The 20,755-nt window shown below is 40.1% G+C and overlaps 1 protein-coding gene across 1 annotated transcript in view; it reads left to right on the plus strand.

Moving 5' to 3' along the window:
• The window catches only part of RTF1 (RTF1 homolog, Paf1/RNA polymerase II complex component), a 29,637-nt gene continuing 8,882 nt past the window's right edge, over positions 1-20,755 (plus strand). The window contains exons 1-11 of the mRNA XM_042038432.1: positions 1-78; positions 2,702-2,812; positions 11,779-11,926; positions 13,400-13,604; positions 15,698-15,812; positions 17,119-17,230; positions 18,038-18,173; positions 18,776-18,953; positions 19,863-19,945; positions 20,281-20,368; positions 20,453-20,560. Coding sequence (XP_041894366.1) covers positions 1-78; positions 2,702-2,812; positions 11,779-11,926; positions 13,400-13,604; positions 15,698-15,812; positions 17,119-17,230; positions 18,038-18,173; positions 18,776-18,953; positions 19,863-19,945; positions 20,281-20,368; positions 20,453-20,560 — 1,362 coding nt within the window. The remainder of the gene's footprint in view (positions 79-2,701; positions 2,813-11,778; positions 11,927-13,399; positions 13,605-15,697; positions 15,813-17,118; positions 17,231-18,037; positions 18,174-18,775; positions 18,954-19,862; positions 19,946-20,280; positions 20,369-20,452; positions 20,561-20,755) is intronic.

Consider the following 20,755-nt stretch of genomic DNA (forward strand, 5'->3'; position numbering starts at 1 on the left):
ATGGTGAAGAAGCGGAAAGGCCGTGTCCTTATCGACTCCGACACCGAGGACAGCGGCAGCGAGGAGAACCTGGACCAGGTGCGCGGGCAGGCCCGGCCCGAACGCGGGGCCTGGGATCGCCGGCCCGCGCGAGGCTCGGCGCCGCCATCCCTCCCTCGCTCCCGCCCGGTGGTCCCGCGCTGCTCTCGCCCTCCTCAGCCCGATGGGGCCCCGCGGCCGCCGTGGGGAGAGCCCGCGCCCCTCCGGCGAGTCCCCGGCCCGCCCCTGGCAGGAGGCCCGCGTTGGCGAGGGCTCTCTGCAGCGGGCCCGGTGCTCGGCGCCGGCGGGACGGAGGGGCGGTGGATGCTCCGGGACGATGCTCCGGGGCGGTCTGGCCCTGAGGAAGGGTTAGCGAGGCCCGGCTGCCAGCGGTCTTCCCACCTCGAGTAGTGGGGAAACAGGCCCAAAGGGCTGGGCAACTTTTCCATGCTACTTTGGCACGCCGGGAGAGCAGCGTATCAGGTCCCTGCCTCCCCTCGGGGCAGGCGGGCTCCCGGAGTGCTAATGCGTGTTTAATGCAACCCCCTCAATCCTGGTGACTGCACTGGGGGAGCTCTGTTCATGGGAAACCGCATGGAGCCTGTAGATGTAAGAAGGGGTAGTATTTCTTTATTTGTCATCAGGGCATCTCCCGGGGTTGTAAGTGTGATGTCTGGTGTGAGCTCAACCGTGTCAGGCTTGGAAAAGGGGTGTCTCCCTCTTTGGAGGGGGCTGCTTTCAAAGACTCACCTTTTGGTGTAGCATGTATTGATGGTGTGATTCAAATGGTAAATAAAGACATCATAGGTGAAGTGTGTTACAGCTTGTATGGCAGTGCTTGTTCCGGGGAGAAGTTTGGCGGAATGAATATGCTGAAGCCTACATGTCTGATGTAATTTATGTGTTGGACCTTCAGGGTTTTTAATATAGAAGCTGTTGCTATGTTGCAATAAAAAGCCTTCCCAAACACTCAAAAATACTTCTGCAGACTGGGGCTTCAGAAAAATCAGATCAGATAGTCTGTTAAAACAAGTACACAGGAACTGATTAGGTTGATCTTGTGTACTTCTAGAGTCCATAGGGCTGCCAACATCTCGCTGCTAGTGTATCAGTTTGGTAGTTTTAAAACTTGAAAGTAGGAGTTGGACTAGCTCTAGCATCAGTCAGACAATCGGAGCCATGGTGGTAGGAATAACCACGTGGTTCTGCATCCCTTCCATCCCTCACTGGCAGCAGGCATCTGCAGCTGTACCTGAGTAGTAGGTGCTTCCCCCTCCACTGAGCTGTTTGTAGCAACTGTAACAAACAGGGAGATGTATGTGCAAAGATGAAGATTAGGTAGCAGGGAAGCAATGTTTCTGAGATGAGAGAATACTGATTTAAATGTAAAATACCGAGTTAACCCCTGCAGATTAAATGTTTGACAGCTTCCAGTGGCAATGTAGGCTTGTTGACTTAAACAGCTAGCAGCCTTTTCAATATAGTATCTTGGAAAACAGAAAACAAGTGTAGAAAGAAAGGAAAAAGGAATATTTCTTAGCTTAAGTGGTGCTCCTCTTCAGGAGCTTCCCAAAGAGAAGCACTACTGAAACTTCTTCAGGAGCTTCCAGAGGAGATCTGTTAATTGTACGAATGTGCTGTGTTGATGTTGCAGGGCTTTTGCCGAGAAAAGTTGGTAAAAGCCATTACTAATGAAAAGTTTCTTTGTTGGTAAGTAGGCAGACTATCAGTTTCTGCAGTGTTTATGTTCTCATTTGAGGTGCTGAATTGTAATCAGTTTGTTTAGATAATCTTCCAGTTGTGAAACTAATGGAAACCAATCTAGCATCGACTTCCAAAGATGGCAGAAGTCAGAGTGGCTGTATTTCTACACAAAGCTAAGATTCATCAGCCCCAGAGCAATGTTTTTGAGAATAGATTCTGTGTCCCGGACTGCAGAGACAGTAACACAGCTTCAGAAGTGTTTTGCACTACCGCTTGCACCTGAACAAGCAATGAACAGCAGATGATGAGAGTATTTGAGAGCCATGTAGTTCTTTGCATGGGTGCGTGTTGCCTGTGAAAGGGCTTCCTTTTGAGTAGAACAGCTCTACTAAGTTTCACAGACTCTGAGCTTGATACCTGCTCTGTGTCTGTCCAAAGCTTCAAGTTTATTCTGGGGTGTGTACCAACAGTGAAAAGGAATTGAACAGGCTGACTAAATATTACCAACCATGACATAATGGTGATGCCTAAAGCATTTCCCCTTTAAAGTGTGTAATTGCAAACATCTCTGTTGTTTAGGAGAAGAAGCTGCTATCTACTGGTATTTGGCTTTTTAGGGCTAATTCCACATGGTGTAGTTAGGGTGGTTTTGAATTATTACCCAATCCATATAAGACAAATCTGAACACGACTCTGAAAGTAATTTGTCTTACGTGGTTTATACCAAGAAAGTAATGGTACTAGTATTTACTTTTAATAGCTTGTTACCATCAAAATCCTTTTGTAGCATCCAGTTTTATTAAAACTGTGTGTGTGAATGTGTATTTATGAAACGTAAGTAGACTTGTTCCTTAGTAGGTGACAATAGTCATGCTACTGGGATGTGCTCAGATATTTCAGAGAACCTGCCTGTGCACTGACCTGGATTGTTAAAACTAATTACGACACTTTGCAATAAATGTGTGTGTTTTCACACCAGGAGCTCCTGTCATTGGCCAAACGGAAACGCAGTGACTCTGAAGAAAAGGAACCACCTGTGAGCAAACCTACAGCTTCTTCAGACTCTGAGACATCAGACAGTGATGATGAGGTGGGTTTATCATGTTACCAGTGAGATTGTTATGGGTTATTTGTCTGATCGTACCTCAGCAGTGAAACTGTATTTATCATACAGTATCTTTAGCCTGCTGTCTTCATAAAGTGAGACTGTCCATCAACGATGGAGACCTGTTAAGGCCTGAGGATGTATTTTTTTCTTTTTTTCTTTTTTTTTTTTTTTAATGATTGTGTTTTGAATTCTAATTATATACAAAATAATCTGTATATAGAAAAGATGAGTGCTGGTTAAATCCACGTTCATATGGTCTGGTGAGCTGCCTGCTTAATGCTAGTGTTTTTCCTGTGTCATGTGTGCAGTTGAGGTAGCAGTGAAGCTGCTAAAGCTGGACTCTGAATTCAGGGAAAGAGGTTTTCAGCTTTAGAGTGGAGCTTCCTTCCTAAGAGAAGGGTCAAGGCAGGTGGTACTATTTTACAGGTAGTAAAACTGTTCTGTTTAAATACTTTGATTCTCCAAGAACTGTGCTGTGAACTGTCTGGCCATTTGGACATGCAGCAGTGTGTGTTTTGATTGACATTTTTGAAGAAAGAGGCGAGAAGGAGTTTAGCATTACTTTGTTCTAAGGTTTGTCAATTTCTTGTATAGTAGTGCTTATCTGCTGCTTCTGTTTTTTGTATTTGTTCTTGGTACTATTTTCTAGAGCTGGTTAAAAGTCTGTGCAGCTAGAAAAGGAAATTGAAAAAGACCTATTTAAACAGGCACTGAAAAATGTTATACAGGTATTTGAGTAAAAACAATTTCTTGAAAGCTCACAAATATCTTTTGCAAGCTTTCTGCAAGTTACAGTGAGGTCATTTATTCCACCTGTTCCCTGTAAATTTGATGTGGAGATGTTTGGTGTGGGTTTTTGTATTTTTTTTCTTCTGAAATAACAGTAAATATTATCTATTGTGGCAACTTGCAGACTAACAGGGTAGGTCAGTGATAAACTCTTAAGCATTTGTTAGTGTAGTAGAGTTCTTCCAATAAGTGTGCAGAACGTGCAGTTTAATTTTCTTTCTGAGGAATTTTTGAAACAAATATGCTTGGAACTCTGTTCCAAATCAATCATTTTCTTTAAAAAAAATTGCTTCTTGTGTATCTATTATACGTTTAAGGCATAGAGACAGAATTATGAACAGGCTAGATATATTAGGTTTCCTATTGGGTAACTACCCAGTCTGTCACCGTGTGTGCTCAGATCTGCTGGCTCGCAGTTTATTTATTCTAAGTTATGTGGAGAGCAGCTTGTCTGGAAAAAGTAGAATTGGGTGTGGAGAGCCTGTGGATGATAAAGCCTTCCATTCCGTGTTTAGCTCTGAAAGCTGTCAGAATTTTAACTTGTGTAATAAGGAAGGTCTACCTTTCCATTATATGTAGAATATGTCAATACCTCTTCACAAACTTGCACAGACGTTGCAGATCAGTAGTGCCACTGTTGCACCCTGTTCATTTGATACTCTTTCTAATCTCTGTATCATTTCAAGTTGATACTATGTTCTTTCTGACCTCTATGCAGCAAGAGGAAAAAGATTTAGCGAAGAGGTAATTAGGACACTTGCTTCTATTCCTGTGCCTGAAATATGCATTCTGAACTGCTGCTTGTCACAGCAGGATGAGCGGCTGGCTTATAACAGTTCTGCTTCTGCCAGTCATTCAGTTCGGTGCGTCCCTGGGCTTGACTACACTAGTCCTGCTGAACAACTCTGGTTTTAATAAGTATTCTTGTGGTTGGTTTGAAGTTTGTTCAACCTTGGGGGCTGGGACAGGGGGTCTAAAAGTTGAAATTGTATTGTTGGACCTCCTGCAAGGTTGAAGACCTTGAGGCAAAAGCATGGAAATTATTGCCCTGGGCAAATATTCTTAATCATACCCATGTGTTTCCACAGAGGTTTTTCAGTGTGCATGTCCTTTGTGATTCCTGGAAAGCACTAAACGTTCCAAGATTGGCACTATGTTGCATGTACAGAAAAGAAGCCTAAATCTCTATTTCAGAGTGTAATGCACCGTGCCGCTTTTTTTTAAAGGGTGGAAAGTTTGTGGGGCATAGGGGAGAGAAAAACGTTTAGGAATTACTGAGTAACAGCAGTTACAAATCATGCTACATCTATACAGTGCCCAAGGGATGTCACTAGATCTTTAATGTTATATTTATGTGTATCAGTGAGAATTTCTCATCCAGATGCTGAGTTCTGTAACACTTAAAGGACCTCTGTGGGCTGAATCAAATTTCCTAGCCAAGGGACTGAAGGTGAGTTGCAGGCAGTGAGATAGGAGGAATGGTCTAAGCTGTCTTCTGGTGGGGCTGTTGAACATTCTTGACTCAATTGACTGTAGACTGTTGTTCAGAGAGCTGATAAATGTCAATGACTGCAGGGCTTTGCAATAAGAAGAGCTACCTTTGCAAAGAGGTGTACTAATCTGGACATAAAAGGCTCCTTTATGTGGTGTGTGACCATGTCTGCTCAAGAGCTCACCATCTCTAACCGGTAGCTTTCTGCATTTAACCAGTTTGATGCTAGCTAGGCTACTACTGGAGCTACGGTGCTAGAGGTTTGTGTGTCCACAAAGTATTCTTGTTACTGATTGAGGGCATTAGGTGGATGATGTTCCTCAATTGCAGTAGGTTAATTCTGGGTTCTTGCTCTTCCTTTTATTCTGGCTTCTTTGCTCACAGATAATTTTTTCTATTGCATGGGAAGAATGGATGACTTCTGCAACAACTTCCCTGATATTAGTGTTGGTTAGACAGAAAACCACAATGCTATGGGAGCTCCTGTTTGTTTCTCTTGAAAGATTTGTTGTTACCAATGGTGGTAAGACTGTACAGCTGTGGTGTAAGATCTACGCTCATTCTAATGTCAGGAAGGATTCAGTTCTTCCTTTTAACACCTACAGGGTAATGACAGAAGATACTTCCAGGACAAGAAAACTTAAACAATGAACGCTTGGTACTAGTGTGGAGTTTACTGAGGATTATCTGTTTATGCCTTTTTTTACAAATATGCTAATTTGTTAGGGAGCTGTATAGCTGAAGATCTTGTCAAAAGCTATGGGACAGAGGAAGAGGTGAGCAGTAGTCATGCAGCTAGTGAGGAGATTGGTCTCAAATAACAGTCAGCCTAGAGGGTTTTGTGCCTCTTTGTATCTGCTTACTGCACTTCAAGTTAGACCACTCCAGCAAAGCACAGATCAGCAGAATACTGCATGTGTTCTTTCTGTTATGGGGGTGTCTTTTTGTGGGATTGTAGAAATTACAGTACTAAACGTTGTCTTTTCCTGTGTGCTTTTATTTTATAATACTGCTTAATTAGACCTTCAAGAATGAGTGGGCTCTCCAGTTCTGTGAGGCCTTTGCCATAGATTTTTTCCAAGCTTAGGAAATTTGAAACAGGCTGTGCTTTAATCTTCTTATAGACAGCTTATAGACTATGTGCTTTGTAACTTTGACTTTGCTTGGGGACAGTTTCCTTCAGCTATTAATGTGTGCAATAGTAAAGCTTTTCTCAAGGAAGTGAAGTGCTGTTACCTCCTCTTCTCCAAATAAAGTGCAAATGCAAATCTGAATAGCACAAGCTAATTGTATGAAGGCTGGCGTGTCCGAAGAAGTAATGTGAATAAGCTGTGGACAAAATTGATATAACATTTAGTCTGCAACTAACTTCTTTAAATTGCAAACTAGCATGAGGATAACTTCTTGTGATTTGATTTATGTGGTAGGAAGAGTCTGCAAGAGCTCTGAAGGACAGCAGGTTGCTCCAGAAGTAGACTCATGGAGGTGTTGGAATTAAATATGTGAATTTTTTTTTTTCACGGAGTGAACTTTTCCTTTGTACTCATGGAGTAGTTTTTCATGACAACATCACAGTCAGAAGGTTCTATCTAATATGTAGAGGAGCCATTAAGCCTTTTGGCCAGGTGATGCTGTCTGGCTGGTGGTGCTAGAGCTGTGCAAGGCACTTGTGGACCAAGTGTTTTATGGCTGTTGCCATCTCCAAGTGTTTGACCCAGGCTTCCTAAATAAAATGTTGCAGATTTTCACAACCAGTAGCATCCCCAAGTGTGTTTTAATTGTGGAGTGCTTCCTGATTGGCATTTGGTGTCTACCATCTTGATGTTGTCACTCAAGCAGTTCTTGCCATTTTTCCATACATGAACCCCCTCAAAATACTTCTAGAGTAAATGTTAATTTGAAGCTTAAACTGCATTTGAACCTTCTAGTTCATCTTTATGTATTATCACCTTTCTGTGAGCTTCTTCGAGCAATACTTGGATAAAAAGAGTAGATCAGGTGTCTGGTGGTATTTTGGCCCATGAAGCCTTCTTTCAGCCATTTCCTGGCAAAGCCTCTTCTGTGACTTCCGAAGGTGTGTTCTTTATTTGCTTATTTCCTTTCCATTTTGGTGTTGACACCTAGAGTCTTCTTTCTGTGTCTAAAATAGTTCTTTAAGTTTTCTGATTGCTGGGCTGTTGTTATCGCGTAGGTGTTTGAGGTGTTCAAATGACGGGTGTGGATCCTAACAGGAAAGGATAAGTAACAAGGACTTTTTATTTACTATTTAGTTTTTTAAGTAGTGGTAGAAAGCATTTTGCTCCTTGAAGCTCTTGGAGTGCTGTCTGTGGAGTTTTCCAATCTTTGAGAAAGCCTGAAGACAGTAAATACTGCCTTATTTTCATATCTGTGCTTCCTGCTGTTGAGTTCAGACAGGCTGAAGCTGTAGTTTCATGACTTGCCTGGTGGACTGCCTTATTTTTTTCCTGTATGAATGCATGAAAGTTTGTAAGCTGAGCTGATGTTACCTACCGTGGTGCACTTAAGTGCTACGACAACAGGACAGATGAAGTTTATCTGGCCTAGGAAAGGAACACATTGGTCAGGGACCTATTTTGCTTTGATGTTGTGGCTTGTAGTTTGCATTTTGCTTATCAAGCCATTGGATATGGCAGGAAGGAAGGATATGGCAAAGACAGGCTGGCAACCTTACTTGTGCATCTCTGACTTGACAGGGGGTAAAAAAAAAGCTGGGAGAACATCTATTTGCAAATTAAAATCTCAGTGTGTAATGCATTTAGGTACTGTGTGAATAGAAGAAAACAGCAACTACCTGAGCAGTAAAACAGTTCTGCACTCTGAGCTCACTTCAGGTATGGGTTTTTTTTCTTTTTTCTTTTTCTCTTTTTTTTTTCTCCATGATCTCATTTCATCTCCCTAGTGGAAATATGTTCCAGGTTCGCTGAGCTATAAATTATTTTCTTGAATCACTTTGTGTAGTTGCTTTTTGAGAAGCTAACTTACAAATCTAGGTAATTTCTAATGTGGTGCGTTGGGTTTTTTTTTTTTTCCCTAAGTCCATTCTGGTTACTGTGGCTTAATTTGGACTTCTTAGAATCAAAGAATAGCTTAGGTTGACAAGGACCTTTAGGATCGTCATGCCCAACTGTTTCTTGGAAGAAATATTCAAGCTATTAACACTGTGAACCTTGGCAGCAAGTGGAAAATTCAGGAGGCTCTTCTGGCTGCTTCTTGAGAGAGACCCATAAAGCTCTGTTGTTTGGCAGTACTAAACAATAAGCAGAAAGCCATGTAGCAGTACGCTTCTGCATGGGTTTATTAACTTGCTGTGTCCGGAACCATGGAGGGTCCAGATGGTGGCCGAGGAGGCAGCAGTGAATAGAGGGGCTGTTCCGAGGAGGTGTTACAGTCATGGGAAGCATGTGAGAGGCACTGACTGGTGCTGCCTGACTGCAGCATGGAAGAGGGAACCTGGAGAAACTGCAGTAGAGGACAGATTTTGGAAAGGGGCTGTTGTTTGGAATTAAAGGAAACAGAGTAAAGAAATGCTTCTGACTATAACTGTGTGCATTTTTACTTGATGTTGCATGTGAACATGTTGCATTTTTGATTTCTACTGGTGTGCTGGAGCATGAAGAAGGGACTCAAGACTTTGGTTTGGATTGCAGGTTTCCATGCAGCCCGTGGCTTTCCAGCATTGCCTTCCCTCTTCCTCCTAGACCAGCTAATCTGTTGTGACTTCCTCTGCCGCAAGAAGAAATTCATGTTGGCCACTCTCTCTGAGCAATGCAGAGTGGTCATTCAGTGTCCAAATGACAGCTGCAACAGTGTCCAAAGGCAGAGCAATTTGTGAGCCTAAGAGTCTTGCACTGTGTCCTGGTTTTGATGAATTATTTGTCCAAGATTTGCCCTAACTCTTGTCTTATCCTGTAGTTGTTCCAGGAATGACCAGGCATTCCTGAGAGATTGGGTTAACTGAATAAGCCCAGAAGCACCTGAGTTGGATAAGAATTTGGCTTTGTGACAGCCCTGAAATTGGGAGGTGGACAGAGGTCACTTGCATAAACAAAAGTGAGATGAAGTCTTATCTCCAGGGTGAAATAGAAACCAAAGCACAGTTTCCTAGATTAGGGAGCAGATTTTTTAATTACCTTGTTCTGTTTTGGTTTGCTTGGGTGGTTTTTGGTTTTGGTGGTGTGGTTTTTTGTTTGTGGGGTTTTTTTGGTTTGAGGTTTTTTTAGTCTTTTTTGTTGTTTGTTTGTGTGGGTTTGGGTTTTTGTTGTTTGAGTGGAATTTTTGGTTTGGTTTTTTTTTTGTTCGAAGTGTTTGTCACACAGGTTTCTTTTCAGTCCTATCTTCCTGGTTTTCTCCACAATTTTCACACAGGTTTTCTCCACAATTCTACTAGTGAGTTAAAAGCTGAGAACAGTGATATGTAAAACATGTATGTAGAGCTATTAAACATTTTATTCGCTGAAGTCCTGCTGTTTTTTATCTGATCTTAACTTCTTTCATCTCAGCATGACCTCTCAAGGTCTTGATATAACTGTGTTGTGTACTGTGGCTTTCTGTGTGCTTCCTTGCTGTGCAGCGTGCTGACATGAGGTATAATTCAGCATTAAAACACTGAAAATTGGCAGAGCTCTGAGAGGAAGGCACCTCTGCATCACTGCTAAACGCTTAGTTTCACTTTTCTTGCTGTTGTGTCTTCACTGATATGCTGGCAACAGGTGAGCACTTGAGCAAATAGCAAAAATGCACTTTTCTGTACACCTGGGAGATGATTCCTTAATGCTGGGGTTTGAACAGATTTAGGCAGAGTACAAGCTTGTTCTTAGCTGATTTACATGGGCATAGGTATCCAGAAATATTATTAGACAGTGATATTGTAACACTGAACGAGTAAAACTTTAATGCTGAAGCCAGAAAAAACTTCAGTACAAGCTCAGGCTGGTATAAAGTCAAAGCTTTCTGTGCAGTTTCTCACCTGTCCTATGGACCATAACAGACTGGAGTACCTGCATAGGGTATGAATTGCAAGGCTCACCACTGTACTTTTTACCTCAGAAGAAAACAAAACGAACTTCTGCATTGACAGACTTCTGAATACTCTGATGGTGCCTAAAGAAAATGATGAAGCATTTGGTAGTATGGAAAGTATAAAGCTGGGTGTGAGACTAATCAAAACCTGGGAAATTCCAAAGGTATTAGTTCAGGTATTATTAGATCAGGTAGTAGCTTATAACTACTTGCTTGAGTTTCATCTAGAATAATTAAACATTAGGGTTCTCTGAGGATGGTGTCTTATCAGGTAGAGTAATTTATCAAATTTGATGGAATGACTAGTGCCTGCAAAGACAGACTTGATTTATCCCCCAGGATAGGGTGATTGGGTAGGAAGCCTGAAGTTTGTGTGCATCTGAGGTCAAATCTAAAGTGGTTTTTTTTTCCACTTAGAGTAGTTTTAAGTGCAAGATCTCAGTTACGCGCAAGTGTATTTGCTCACTTGCATTATGACTGTTTTTTAAGACTGCATGCTCAGCCAGATGGTGATGTGCATGAAAGATGAGAATAATATACAGGTATGAAGAGGATTTTGGTCTAAATAAATGTATTTATCTATTTGTTTGTTTGTTTTAAAAGCCTGTTATATTCCTGAGGGTCTCATGCCTGGAGAATTTCTAGGAGAGGCAGTGAAGTGCAAAATATTGTAAAGCTTTTAAGTTATATATGGGCAATCCTTATTGCTTCTATTCCCTTCTGGCTTTACCTAGGTAGTTGGAACAACGTAAAAGTTCTATTAAAAAATCACACTGTAAGGTAAATACTAGTTCTTCTGGGACTTTGGGATTTAAAATGGCTATCTGTGTATGTTTAAGTCCTGGTTTAAGTCCTGTATGTTTAAATGCTGGTTTAAGTCCTGTACTTGGAAACTGCAGTCTAAGTTAACTGAAAATATGACATTAAAAGAAAAATAAAATTAGGACTTCATTTTTTTTTTTTTCCTTTTTTTCCCTGACTTCTGTGATTCTGATTTGATTCTACTTTGCATACATAGAGGGTAGTGTCACCACCTGCATCTATGAGTGCACTGTTGGCTTGTTGCATAGAAATACAGACACATGTACTTTTGGTAAAATGGAGATCTTGAAAAGGCTGTCATGTATCACTGGTGTCCTTCATGAAATGTAAAATCCGCTCTTGATTAAACTAGTTATGGAAACACATCAGTTGCTTCTGTTCAATAGTAAACTGAAGCTACTCTTTACAAATGCATTGGACACATTGTTTAGAATTATTTTCTTAGGAAAATATTTTCAATACCTCCTCTTTTGGCAGATATTGCAAACTTTGAAGTCTTCATTATTTTTTAAAAGGAATGACCTACCAGCTGTTGGCTTGCATTGATAATTAATTTTTTTTTTTTAAAAAAGGAAAAACTTAAACCAACCACACAACACCCTACCCCCAAAAACCTTGTCAAAGGCTCCCATTTATCTGATAAGTTTCCTATTGGCTTCTCTTTTTTTAATCTCTTCTTTCTGCTTTGATTTTTTTGTTGTCAGGTATTAGGCTATTTCTCAGCTGGTTTTACTCCAGTGTTTTGGAGAAGGGAGAAAAGTGATGTTTGTGTCTCACAATCCCTTTCTTGGTTCTTTCCTTGCAGTGGACTGTTGGAGGTTCTAAAAACAAAAAAAAGGGAAAAGCGGGTAAGGCAGAGAAGAAAGGAGCCATGAAGAAACAGATGAACAAAGCTGCCTCTTCTGGCAGCTCAGATAAAGACAGCTCAGCTGAGAGCTCAGCACCTGAAGAGGGTAAGATAACACATGTGCATCTATTTAGTGTGATTCCAAGTGAACTTACCTGTTGTGCACCCTCAAGAGTAGTGTTGCATGGTGATGTTGAAGACCATCTTCAAAGACTTTTCATTGTGTAACTTAAAGTCAGGATAACTTTTAAATTTACCATGGCTTGAAGTGCATGTAATTCAGTGTAGCATTGCTGTGAGCACTCCATTACAACCGCAAACTAAATGCTGTGTTGACTGAAGAATGAATGACATTTCATTGCTTGACTTTCTCCTGGAAAATTCCTTGCTTCCTTCTAGCATGTCCTATCTACCCATGTGCGTAGCATTTTTTATTCTCATTGACATATTTCTCCTTCCCAAACTTCTTGTGATAGCAAAGGGAGAGGTGTATAGTGTTTGTGATGCAAATAGGAGCTTATCTTGCATGCATTTGCTCTGAAATGGAATTCTTGCACGTTTATACTGACATGAAAGAAGAAAAATAATTCTATAACTTTGCCAGAATTTTTTATGTGAATATTGAATACATTTCAATGCTGGTCAAATTTCCAGTCTTCTGTTTTCATCATGCCCATGAAGGTTTGCAGGTGCTTACTTGTGATTTCCATTGATACTAAAAAAGGAAGTTAAGATAGTATATGAAGGAGCTTACAGTTTTAAGTATATCAAGCACAGGAGATACAGACAAAGGCATGAAGTGACTGCACCTGTGTATATCAGTGCTTACAACTCAAGGGTTTTCACAGTGTGAACTTGCAAAGCTGGAAGTTTCCAGAAATACTAATACCAGAATGAAAGTGAAAGAAGGAATGCCTGCTTTCATAATTTAGTGTAATTTAGTCAATTAATTGAGATAATCAAAGTGCTTGGTCTTGGATCAAATTTAAAGGTGGTGTTACCCAATTATTGGGGAGTCAGCTGTTCCCTAAACCCCTGTGTAGATGGGAGGGCTTGTTGCAGTAACAGAGCTAGTGTCAGGGCCTTGCCAGCCCTGAGGGTATTGGTTTCAACTTTATCTCCTGATGTAGCAATTCATAGTGTTGCAGTCTTCACTGGACGAATTTTGGTCCTTCAGGTTGCTCTAATGAGGTGGTTAATGTGCTATACTGTGGTGGTTGATCGTGGTGTTTGAGGTGTGCGCACACAAATTCATGGCTGTCTAAGCATATAGGCATAGAAATCTAACTTTGAGACTGTAACACATTACTAAAAGGCCTTCTAAAATTTGCTTGTTCTGCTAAGAATTGTTACTTATAACCCAATTTGTGTTCAAATGTAGTAGCACTCATTTTATTTTTTTTTAGCATATGTGTGTTATGGTAATTTCAACCTGGCCTTAATTTTCATTTTATGTATGCTTTTAGTATAGTGGAAGATGAGTGTAAAAATAATTAGTGCTATCCTTTGCTAATATGCTATAAGGAAGTGGTTGGGCTTTGCCCCAGCTGAATCTCACTACTTTGTATTTTTGATTTAGGAGAAGTCTCTGACTCGGAAAGCAACAGCTCCTCATCTAGCTCAGATTCAGATTCTTCATCTGAAGATGAGGAATTCCATGATGGCTATGGAGAAGACTTGATGGGAGATGAAGAAGACCGAGCTCGACTGGAACAAATGACGGAAAAGGAGAGAGAGCAAGAACTGTTTAACAGGATAGAGAAGAGAGAAGTGCTAAAGAGAAGGTGAATTTTATGTCTGTTGATATTCAGTAGCAAATTCTTAAAGGCTGCATAGAGGGTCTGCCAACTGTGCTCTCTTCTTTAAGGTCCAAGCATTCAGCATTGTAAAATGAGTTAAGCTTGAGTGTATATTTTTTGGGTGTAAACTGTCGCTGTAGGAGTGAAGGAGCACACAGCAGGAGTTCTGCACATTCTTGCAGAAGACAGTATCTAAAAGTTTCTCAGCTGTTGAATACACTCAGTTCTGGCTACCCTTTGTAGTTATGTTACTGCACCACAGGTTAGATGCCAGACAGTTAGAAGGCCTGCTTTCTGTTCATCTTTTTTTGTATTAACTCTCATGTGCTGATGCTTTGGAAAAAGGCAAACAAAGCATAAGGTGTACATGAGTTTCTGGAATTTTTCAGAAAACAATGGTGAAGCACAGAGCAGTGTCAGGGTTGCCTGTATATGGGTGTGAAACTGGTTTGGGCCCTAACAGAAGATAAAGATATTGAAATAATGAGGAGTGGTATTGGATATGTCGTTTTCATGGAATCTTTTGTGGATTTCTACCTTATGTACTGTGGTTTTGTTGTTTGTTTGTTACTGTTACACTGTCCAGTCAGGCAGCTTCTTTGTAGTAAAGGTATTTTTCTTCCTGTGTGTCTTAATCAAAAGGATTTGGGATGTATGGGGCAAGGTTTCTCCAGTTTCTTTCTTCTTTAGTGCCTTCTCTTTTCTCACTTGCTGAGAAATTTCCCTAGAGGACTGACATCTGTTGAGTAAATCATGTCAATACAAATGACTGCCAGACTGTGTTTGTCCAAGCCATAGCCAGAGCACTGCCTGCCTGCCTTGATTTTAACACTGTTCAGAATCTTATGTGGTCTGCTGCTCTCCTCAAAGGGATCAGAATCATTGTAAGTTTGGATTTCGATCACTTAAAAGGACATAATATTTTTTAAATTTTACTCTCTATTCCATGGTAACTGAATGTCTCTCTTTTAGAATGAATGCCAGAGAATACTTGATACAAACAAATTAAACAACTGATGCTTGAGTTACTGATTTAATCTTAAATTAATTTGTGCTGTTCTGTGTGAAGTCTTGGCAGGTAGAACTAAGGGGGTGGTGGGGTAGTCATTTAACTTTATGATAAGTTGAATCTTTCAAAAGCTCTTTGTATGCACGTTATGCTGTGAGTTCATTGGGATTACACAGGCATTGCATCTGATATAATGCCTGTGCCTTGTGTGTTACGCTTCATGTTAAAGGCATAAAGGGCAGTGAGCTCACCTGACACTTCAGTTGGTTGTCTACAAAATCCAGGTGTAAAGGGCTGAAGAAGAATGGACTGTGTAATGTGCATGTGGAAAACACATTTTGAATTTCAATTACTGGAAGTTATTTTTTTCTCGTGTTTGTCCATATGCACACTTCACTAAAGCAGTGACCAGTCCCCAGTGCAGTGGAATCTCAGTCACAGGACTGTTCCATTGAAATCACTACTCTTCTGAATACAGTGGCTGAAAATAAGACATCAGGGTGATATATTTCATGAAGGTAGAAGTGGAAGTGCCTAAATTTTTCTGCAGAAACTGAGTCTGATGAGAATTTAGCTGCTGAAGGAGGACTCCCTGAGACATTGCAGTTATTCTTATACAGGCCAGTGCCAGTAGAAAGGTGAAGCTTAAGCATGAAAAAGTTAGCATGATAGTGGCTTTAAAGAAAAAAAAATTAGCTGTTTATGTTCAAAGTATGTGAAATAGCCATATGATTTTAGAGTTGTAGGCGGCATGTAATGATCACTGCACTGGCAAAGAGGAAGATGGAGTAAGGGCAGATTTCTGTAGAATAGTGATTTCTACATGGTCTCGTCAGCCCTTTAGGTTAGCTCTCTGTAGGACTGCACTTTGTGTGCTCAGCTTTTCTTCACTTTATTTTCTTGGGGAAAGGAGGGGATGGGAATAGGGGACAGGATAATATTAAAGGGACAAGAAGTTGAAGTGTTCCTTGCAACCTAATAGCAATTGTAATAGCATCTGAGCAATCCTTTGCTCTCTCAGGAAAAGCATTCTTTCATACATTCTTTTTGTTCCAATAACTGCTACTAGATTTGAAATCAAGAAAAAACTAAAAACAGCAAAAAAGAAAGAAAAGAAAGAGAAAAAGAAAAAGCAAGAGGAAGAGCAGGAGAAGAAAAAACTCACACAGATCCAGGAATCCCAGGTAGGAAATGAAACCGTTCTTGGTAACAAACCCTCTTCCCTTGGCAAAAGGAGATAGGATATGGCCTCTTTGCTCCTAATGTTTTCCCTTAATGTCAAACAGTGTAGAAAGCAGATCAGAATTTAGTTAATTTATATGCTCAAGCTATCTTTAGTTTTTCCAGTTCATTTAAGGAAGTTAACATCTTTGGCCTATTGAGGGGTGCACTGATACTCCTTTAATGAAAAATGCAAAGTTGCAGCTATGTCTAGAGTTGCTGTGTTAGCCATCCCACATGAGAAAAAGAAAGCAACCTGGGCAGGTAGGCTCCCAGAGTGGGATGGGATTCATCTTGTCTAGCTTCAGCCATCTAAGAACCAGCTGATTGTTTACACTTTTTGTTGCCTCTTGTTTTATGCAATGGAAGAGGACATTTTCAGCTGACAATTCACTCCATGTTATTTTCTAGTGAAACAGATGTTTAACACCTACAATCGAATTAGGTGAGATGAGTTTTCCCTTAGGCACATGTTGAGTGGAATGAATTTCATTTCCCTACTCCCTCAACTCCATATATGTACGTGTGTGTACACTTTAATAGTCCATTTATAATACACATTTATACATATATTTATAATACACATTTATAATACACAAAGTGTACTTGCAAATACATATATGCATGTGTAAAAGAATCTTATTTAGAGTTCTTTCACAGTGCCTTGCAGAAATTACTTCAACTTAGCTCAAATTACTGTCTTTTATGCTTATTATAGAGGCTGCTTTCTCTACAGAGATAGACCTGTTAGAAATGGAAAACACAAGACTTAAAACATTTAAGATTTGGATCCATCGTGCAGACTTTACAAGCAACGTTATTTCTGCTTTAAGTATTTTTAACCTAGCTTTTTTCTTTGCTACTAAATGAAAACTAGTGCTTTGATTTGGCCTTGCAGAAGCAGCAAATGAGAAGAATATTCATTCAGTTTTTCCTTATTGCATGTTATTTGCAGAATTACTTCTGTTTTATTTCTCTAGTTCTTTTTTAACTTTAAGGAGGATTTTTGAGACTAAGACTTGGTGGCAGAAATGTTGAACTATAAATATGTTAATTATTTTTGATATGAAGCAGAATAAAGAAATATGCTCCAGATTGATTTCCCTCTCTAGCCTCTGTAAAAAAATGAACTGAAAAAAATTATTTCAAAAAGGAGTATGTTAGTAATTTTTATTTGAAAAAAATTCAAAGTATGCAAATAATCTTTGTTTTAATGCTTTTTGGCTTACGGATTTATGGTGTTGAGGGACTTTCTGTACATGTTTTTAGGTCATGTCACATAACAAAGAGCGGAGATCAAAGCGGGATGAAAAGCTGGACAAGAAATCTCAGGCAATGGAGGAGCTAAAAGCAGAAAGAGAGAAAAGGAAGAACAGAACAGGTATGAAAGCATGTTGCTGTTGCTACAGTTTTTGAGGCATTATTGCAGATGTCTGAAAGTGCTACATCCTGTTTCAAATTAATGCGACAATCCTACACCTTGGAGTGAATGAATTCCATGTCTGTGTTTTCCTTGGTCTTTGCCTGACATGACCACCTAGGGTGGTATTTGACACCACTGATGCTGTATTCCTCACCCCTACCCCTCCCTGGAATGGTCTAAAACCAGAACTTTCATAACAGTCCACTGAATGGCTCTTGGTAATGTTTAGTTAATGTGTCTGAATTGGTCACTTAGATCTCTGAATCATTCAAACTGTTACTTATTGGACTTGTGATACCTTGTTTACATTTGCTTGTTTCTTCGCTAGCACATCATCTTGTCCATCTTGCCACTAACTTTTGATGCAGCCATTTTTGTTACTGTACTGGGTTGTATTGTGATTCTCTCCAAACATGAGGTTTTTTTCTTTTTCCTTGTAAAATAACGATGCGATGTCTGATCATAGCAGTTTTTTCTTGTATATCCAGTTGTTACACCCATCTTGAATTACTATGTGCAGTCAAGTTGGGAGACTGAAAATAAGTGCAGCTGAGGTTTAGGATGCTTTTAAGTAGTTTGTATATATGCAAAGAGAGAAATCAATGAAGCACAGTGGATTTGAACATGTGCCACTTGTGTCTAGTGTAAAATTAATACCTGTCTGCCTCTTGGATTTTTTTAAAGCAATTAAGGTTCAGCTCTTATAGGAAATCTTTCATAAAAGATTTATAGCTTGCTTTTCCTTGCTCTCTGTCCTTCCCCCAGCTGAATTGCTTGCAAAAAAACAGCCATTAAAAACTAGTGAAGTATACTCTGATGATGAAGAGGAGGAGGAAGATGATAAGTCTAGTGAGAAAAGTGATCGCTCATCCAGATCATCATCCTCTGATGAAGAGGAAGAGTAAGTAGTAAACACTGGGCTGTGATTACTTGTAAGTATGTTCAAAAATAGAGACCCACTTTAGGTAGACACATGCTGTTTTAGAGGATTGTTTGGGGCAGTTCAGTGTCTCTAAAGTGTTTTTGCTTCTGGGCACAGTTGCATTGCTCAGATTTGAGTCCTTGGCACTATATCATGGTTCATGGGACTCATTTACCTTGGGTGGGTTTGCAGCTTCAGTTCCTGCTGTTAGCTTTAGCCCAAATTACACTGTTGTTTACTGATTTGTTTGGTTCTACAGTTCAGCAGCTGCAGAACTCTGACACACATCTGGGCAGATACGTGTGCTGGCTTATCTTAAAGCATTAGTCTGTAAACTGCCTTGGTGTGTGTCTTTCTGCTTTCTGGTAACAGGGATAGTGGGTAATAAATCTGGGACTTCCCGTTAAGCCTTTCTCAGGAATGCTAAATTCACACATCTACATCAACTAGTGCATGATGAATCATTCCTTCTACTGGTAATTTAAATAGTGCTCACACTGCACCTTACTCAGGACCCTCTTTTTGGGTTTTGATTATGTCTCTACTTTTTTCTTTATTCCCTCTCACCTTTCCCGAATCAGGAAAGAAGAAATTCCTCCCAAGTCCCAGCCAGTGTCCTTGCCTGAAGAACTGAACCGAGTACGGTTGTCACGGCACAAGCTGGAACGCTGGTGTCACATGCCCTTCTTTGCCAAGACAGTCACTGGCTGCTTTGTCCGTATTGGCATTGGCAATCACAACAGTAAACCTGTTTATCGGGTGAGTTTAGCTCTGAGGGATTCAGTTCTTTTTTTTGTGCTGTAATTAAATATTTGCAGCTTATCCGTTCTTAGGTACCGGTGACTGTTTGTTTGATTGATACAAAAAAATTGCTTGTAACCAGAAAATGTAGTTGCTGCCGAAGAGGTGGAGGAGACTGGTTTAAGAATAAGTCTGTGTGACCACCTAGGGGAGGAGATACATTTAGTGAGAGAGGGAGAGCACTAACAAAGCTTATTCTTCCAGCTTTGGTTCACATTGTCTTGTCTCATCACTTGTATTGCAAACTAGAGTTCCAGACTCTGCTTAAACCAAGTAAGGATGAGTAACATTCACTCGTTGTTTCTAGGACTATTCCCAAATTATTGTCTTGATTCTTCTTTTTACAAAGTTTTTAGTACACCAGTGTGTCTTCAGAAGAGAATGTGATGGAGAACACAGTTTTGTTTTTCTGTTTCATTGCTGTAATCATAGAATACAATAATATTCTTTAAAATTGCATTAAAGGCACCTAGAAGGGCTGTGTTTAGTATGTGAGCAGCATTAGTGTATTTCATTTGGAACATATGTTAACCCAAACCAACATTATTTGAGAAGGAAATAGAAAAGGTAGGAGAGTGTACACTATTTGGTCAGGAAGGCAGAGGTGAGAAGATACAAAAATTGCATCAAGCATTCAGATGGTATAATTTATTAACTCAAAAAATATGTACAAAGCAACTAATTCAGTACCTGATAATGTATACTGAGGAGTCTTGCTTTCCTTGATCTGGTTAGAATCGTTAGCTAGATTAAGGTTTTTTATCTCTAATGAAAAGGCTTGAATATGCCAAATAAATTCCAGGAACATGAAAAAAAAAAAAAACGCTCTTGCATCCTTCTTCTTGTGTATTTTATTCTGTGATACAGGTTGCTGAAATAACTGGTGTGGTAGAGACGGCAAAGGTTTACCAGCTTGGTGGCACACGGACAAACAAAGGCCTACAGTTGAGGTAAGATACTAAGCTAATCCTCTTTAGTTCATAAATCAGTGTCCTTTTCATAGCAAATCATGTTCTCTGTGGGGTTTGGAGGTGAGAGCTGAAAAGCAGACTGAGCCTTGTCATGCTACTTACTGCTGCAATGTTTGGGTTGGGTTTATTTGGGTTTTTTTTTCTCCTTGTGCGCAACGGAAATTATAAAATACCCCAAAAATGTCATGCAGGGAGTTATAATTTTGTTGACATGTTGTTGTGTGGTTTTGGGCTTCTTTAATCAGTTTACATATATAAATCCAATGTCACCACTTTGCACCATGAGAAGGGGATGTTACACTTTCTTGTTGCAGGCATGGCAGTGATTCACGTGTGTTTCGCTTGGAGTTTGTCTCAAATCAGGAATTTACTGAAAGTGAATTTATGAAGTGGAAGGAAGCAGTAAGTTTGCCAGACTTCAGTTTCTTCTTAGCAACCTTTTGCCAAGCATACTTTAAGTAGAAAGTAACTCTCTCTCGTGTTTAGATGTTCTCTGCTGGGATGCAGCTACCCACACTAGATGAGATTAACAAGAAGGAAGTGTCCATCAAAGAAGCCCTCAACTACAAATTTAATGATCAGGACATTGAAGAGGTAAATGGTGCACTGTATTGAAGCTGTGTCAGTGCTTAAAAGTGACAGGAACTCATGCAATAGAGCAGTGGCTGTTACAAAGCAAAATGATCATGGTATTTGCTTTCCAAGAAGGAAATAAAAAGCTCAAAATGAAGTTTCATAACTGGATAGAGTACCTTGGTGATGCTGCTGTTGTTTGGTGTTCACGCCTGC

This window comes from Corvus kubaryi, unplaced genomic scaffold, assembly GCF_017639235.1.
Source record: "Corvus kubaryi isolate FWS band 111438036 unplaced genomic scaffold, C.kubaryi_AGA036_p1.0 37392, whole genome shotgun sequence".
In the NCBI taxonomy this organism is placed as follows: Eukaryota; Metazoa; Chordata; class Aves; order Passeriformes; family Corvidae; genus Corvus; species Corvus kubaryi.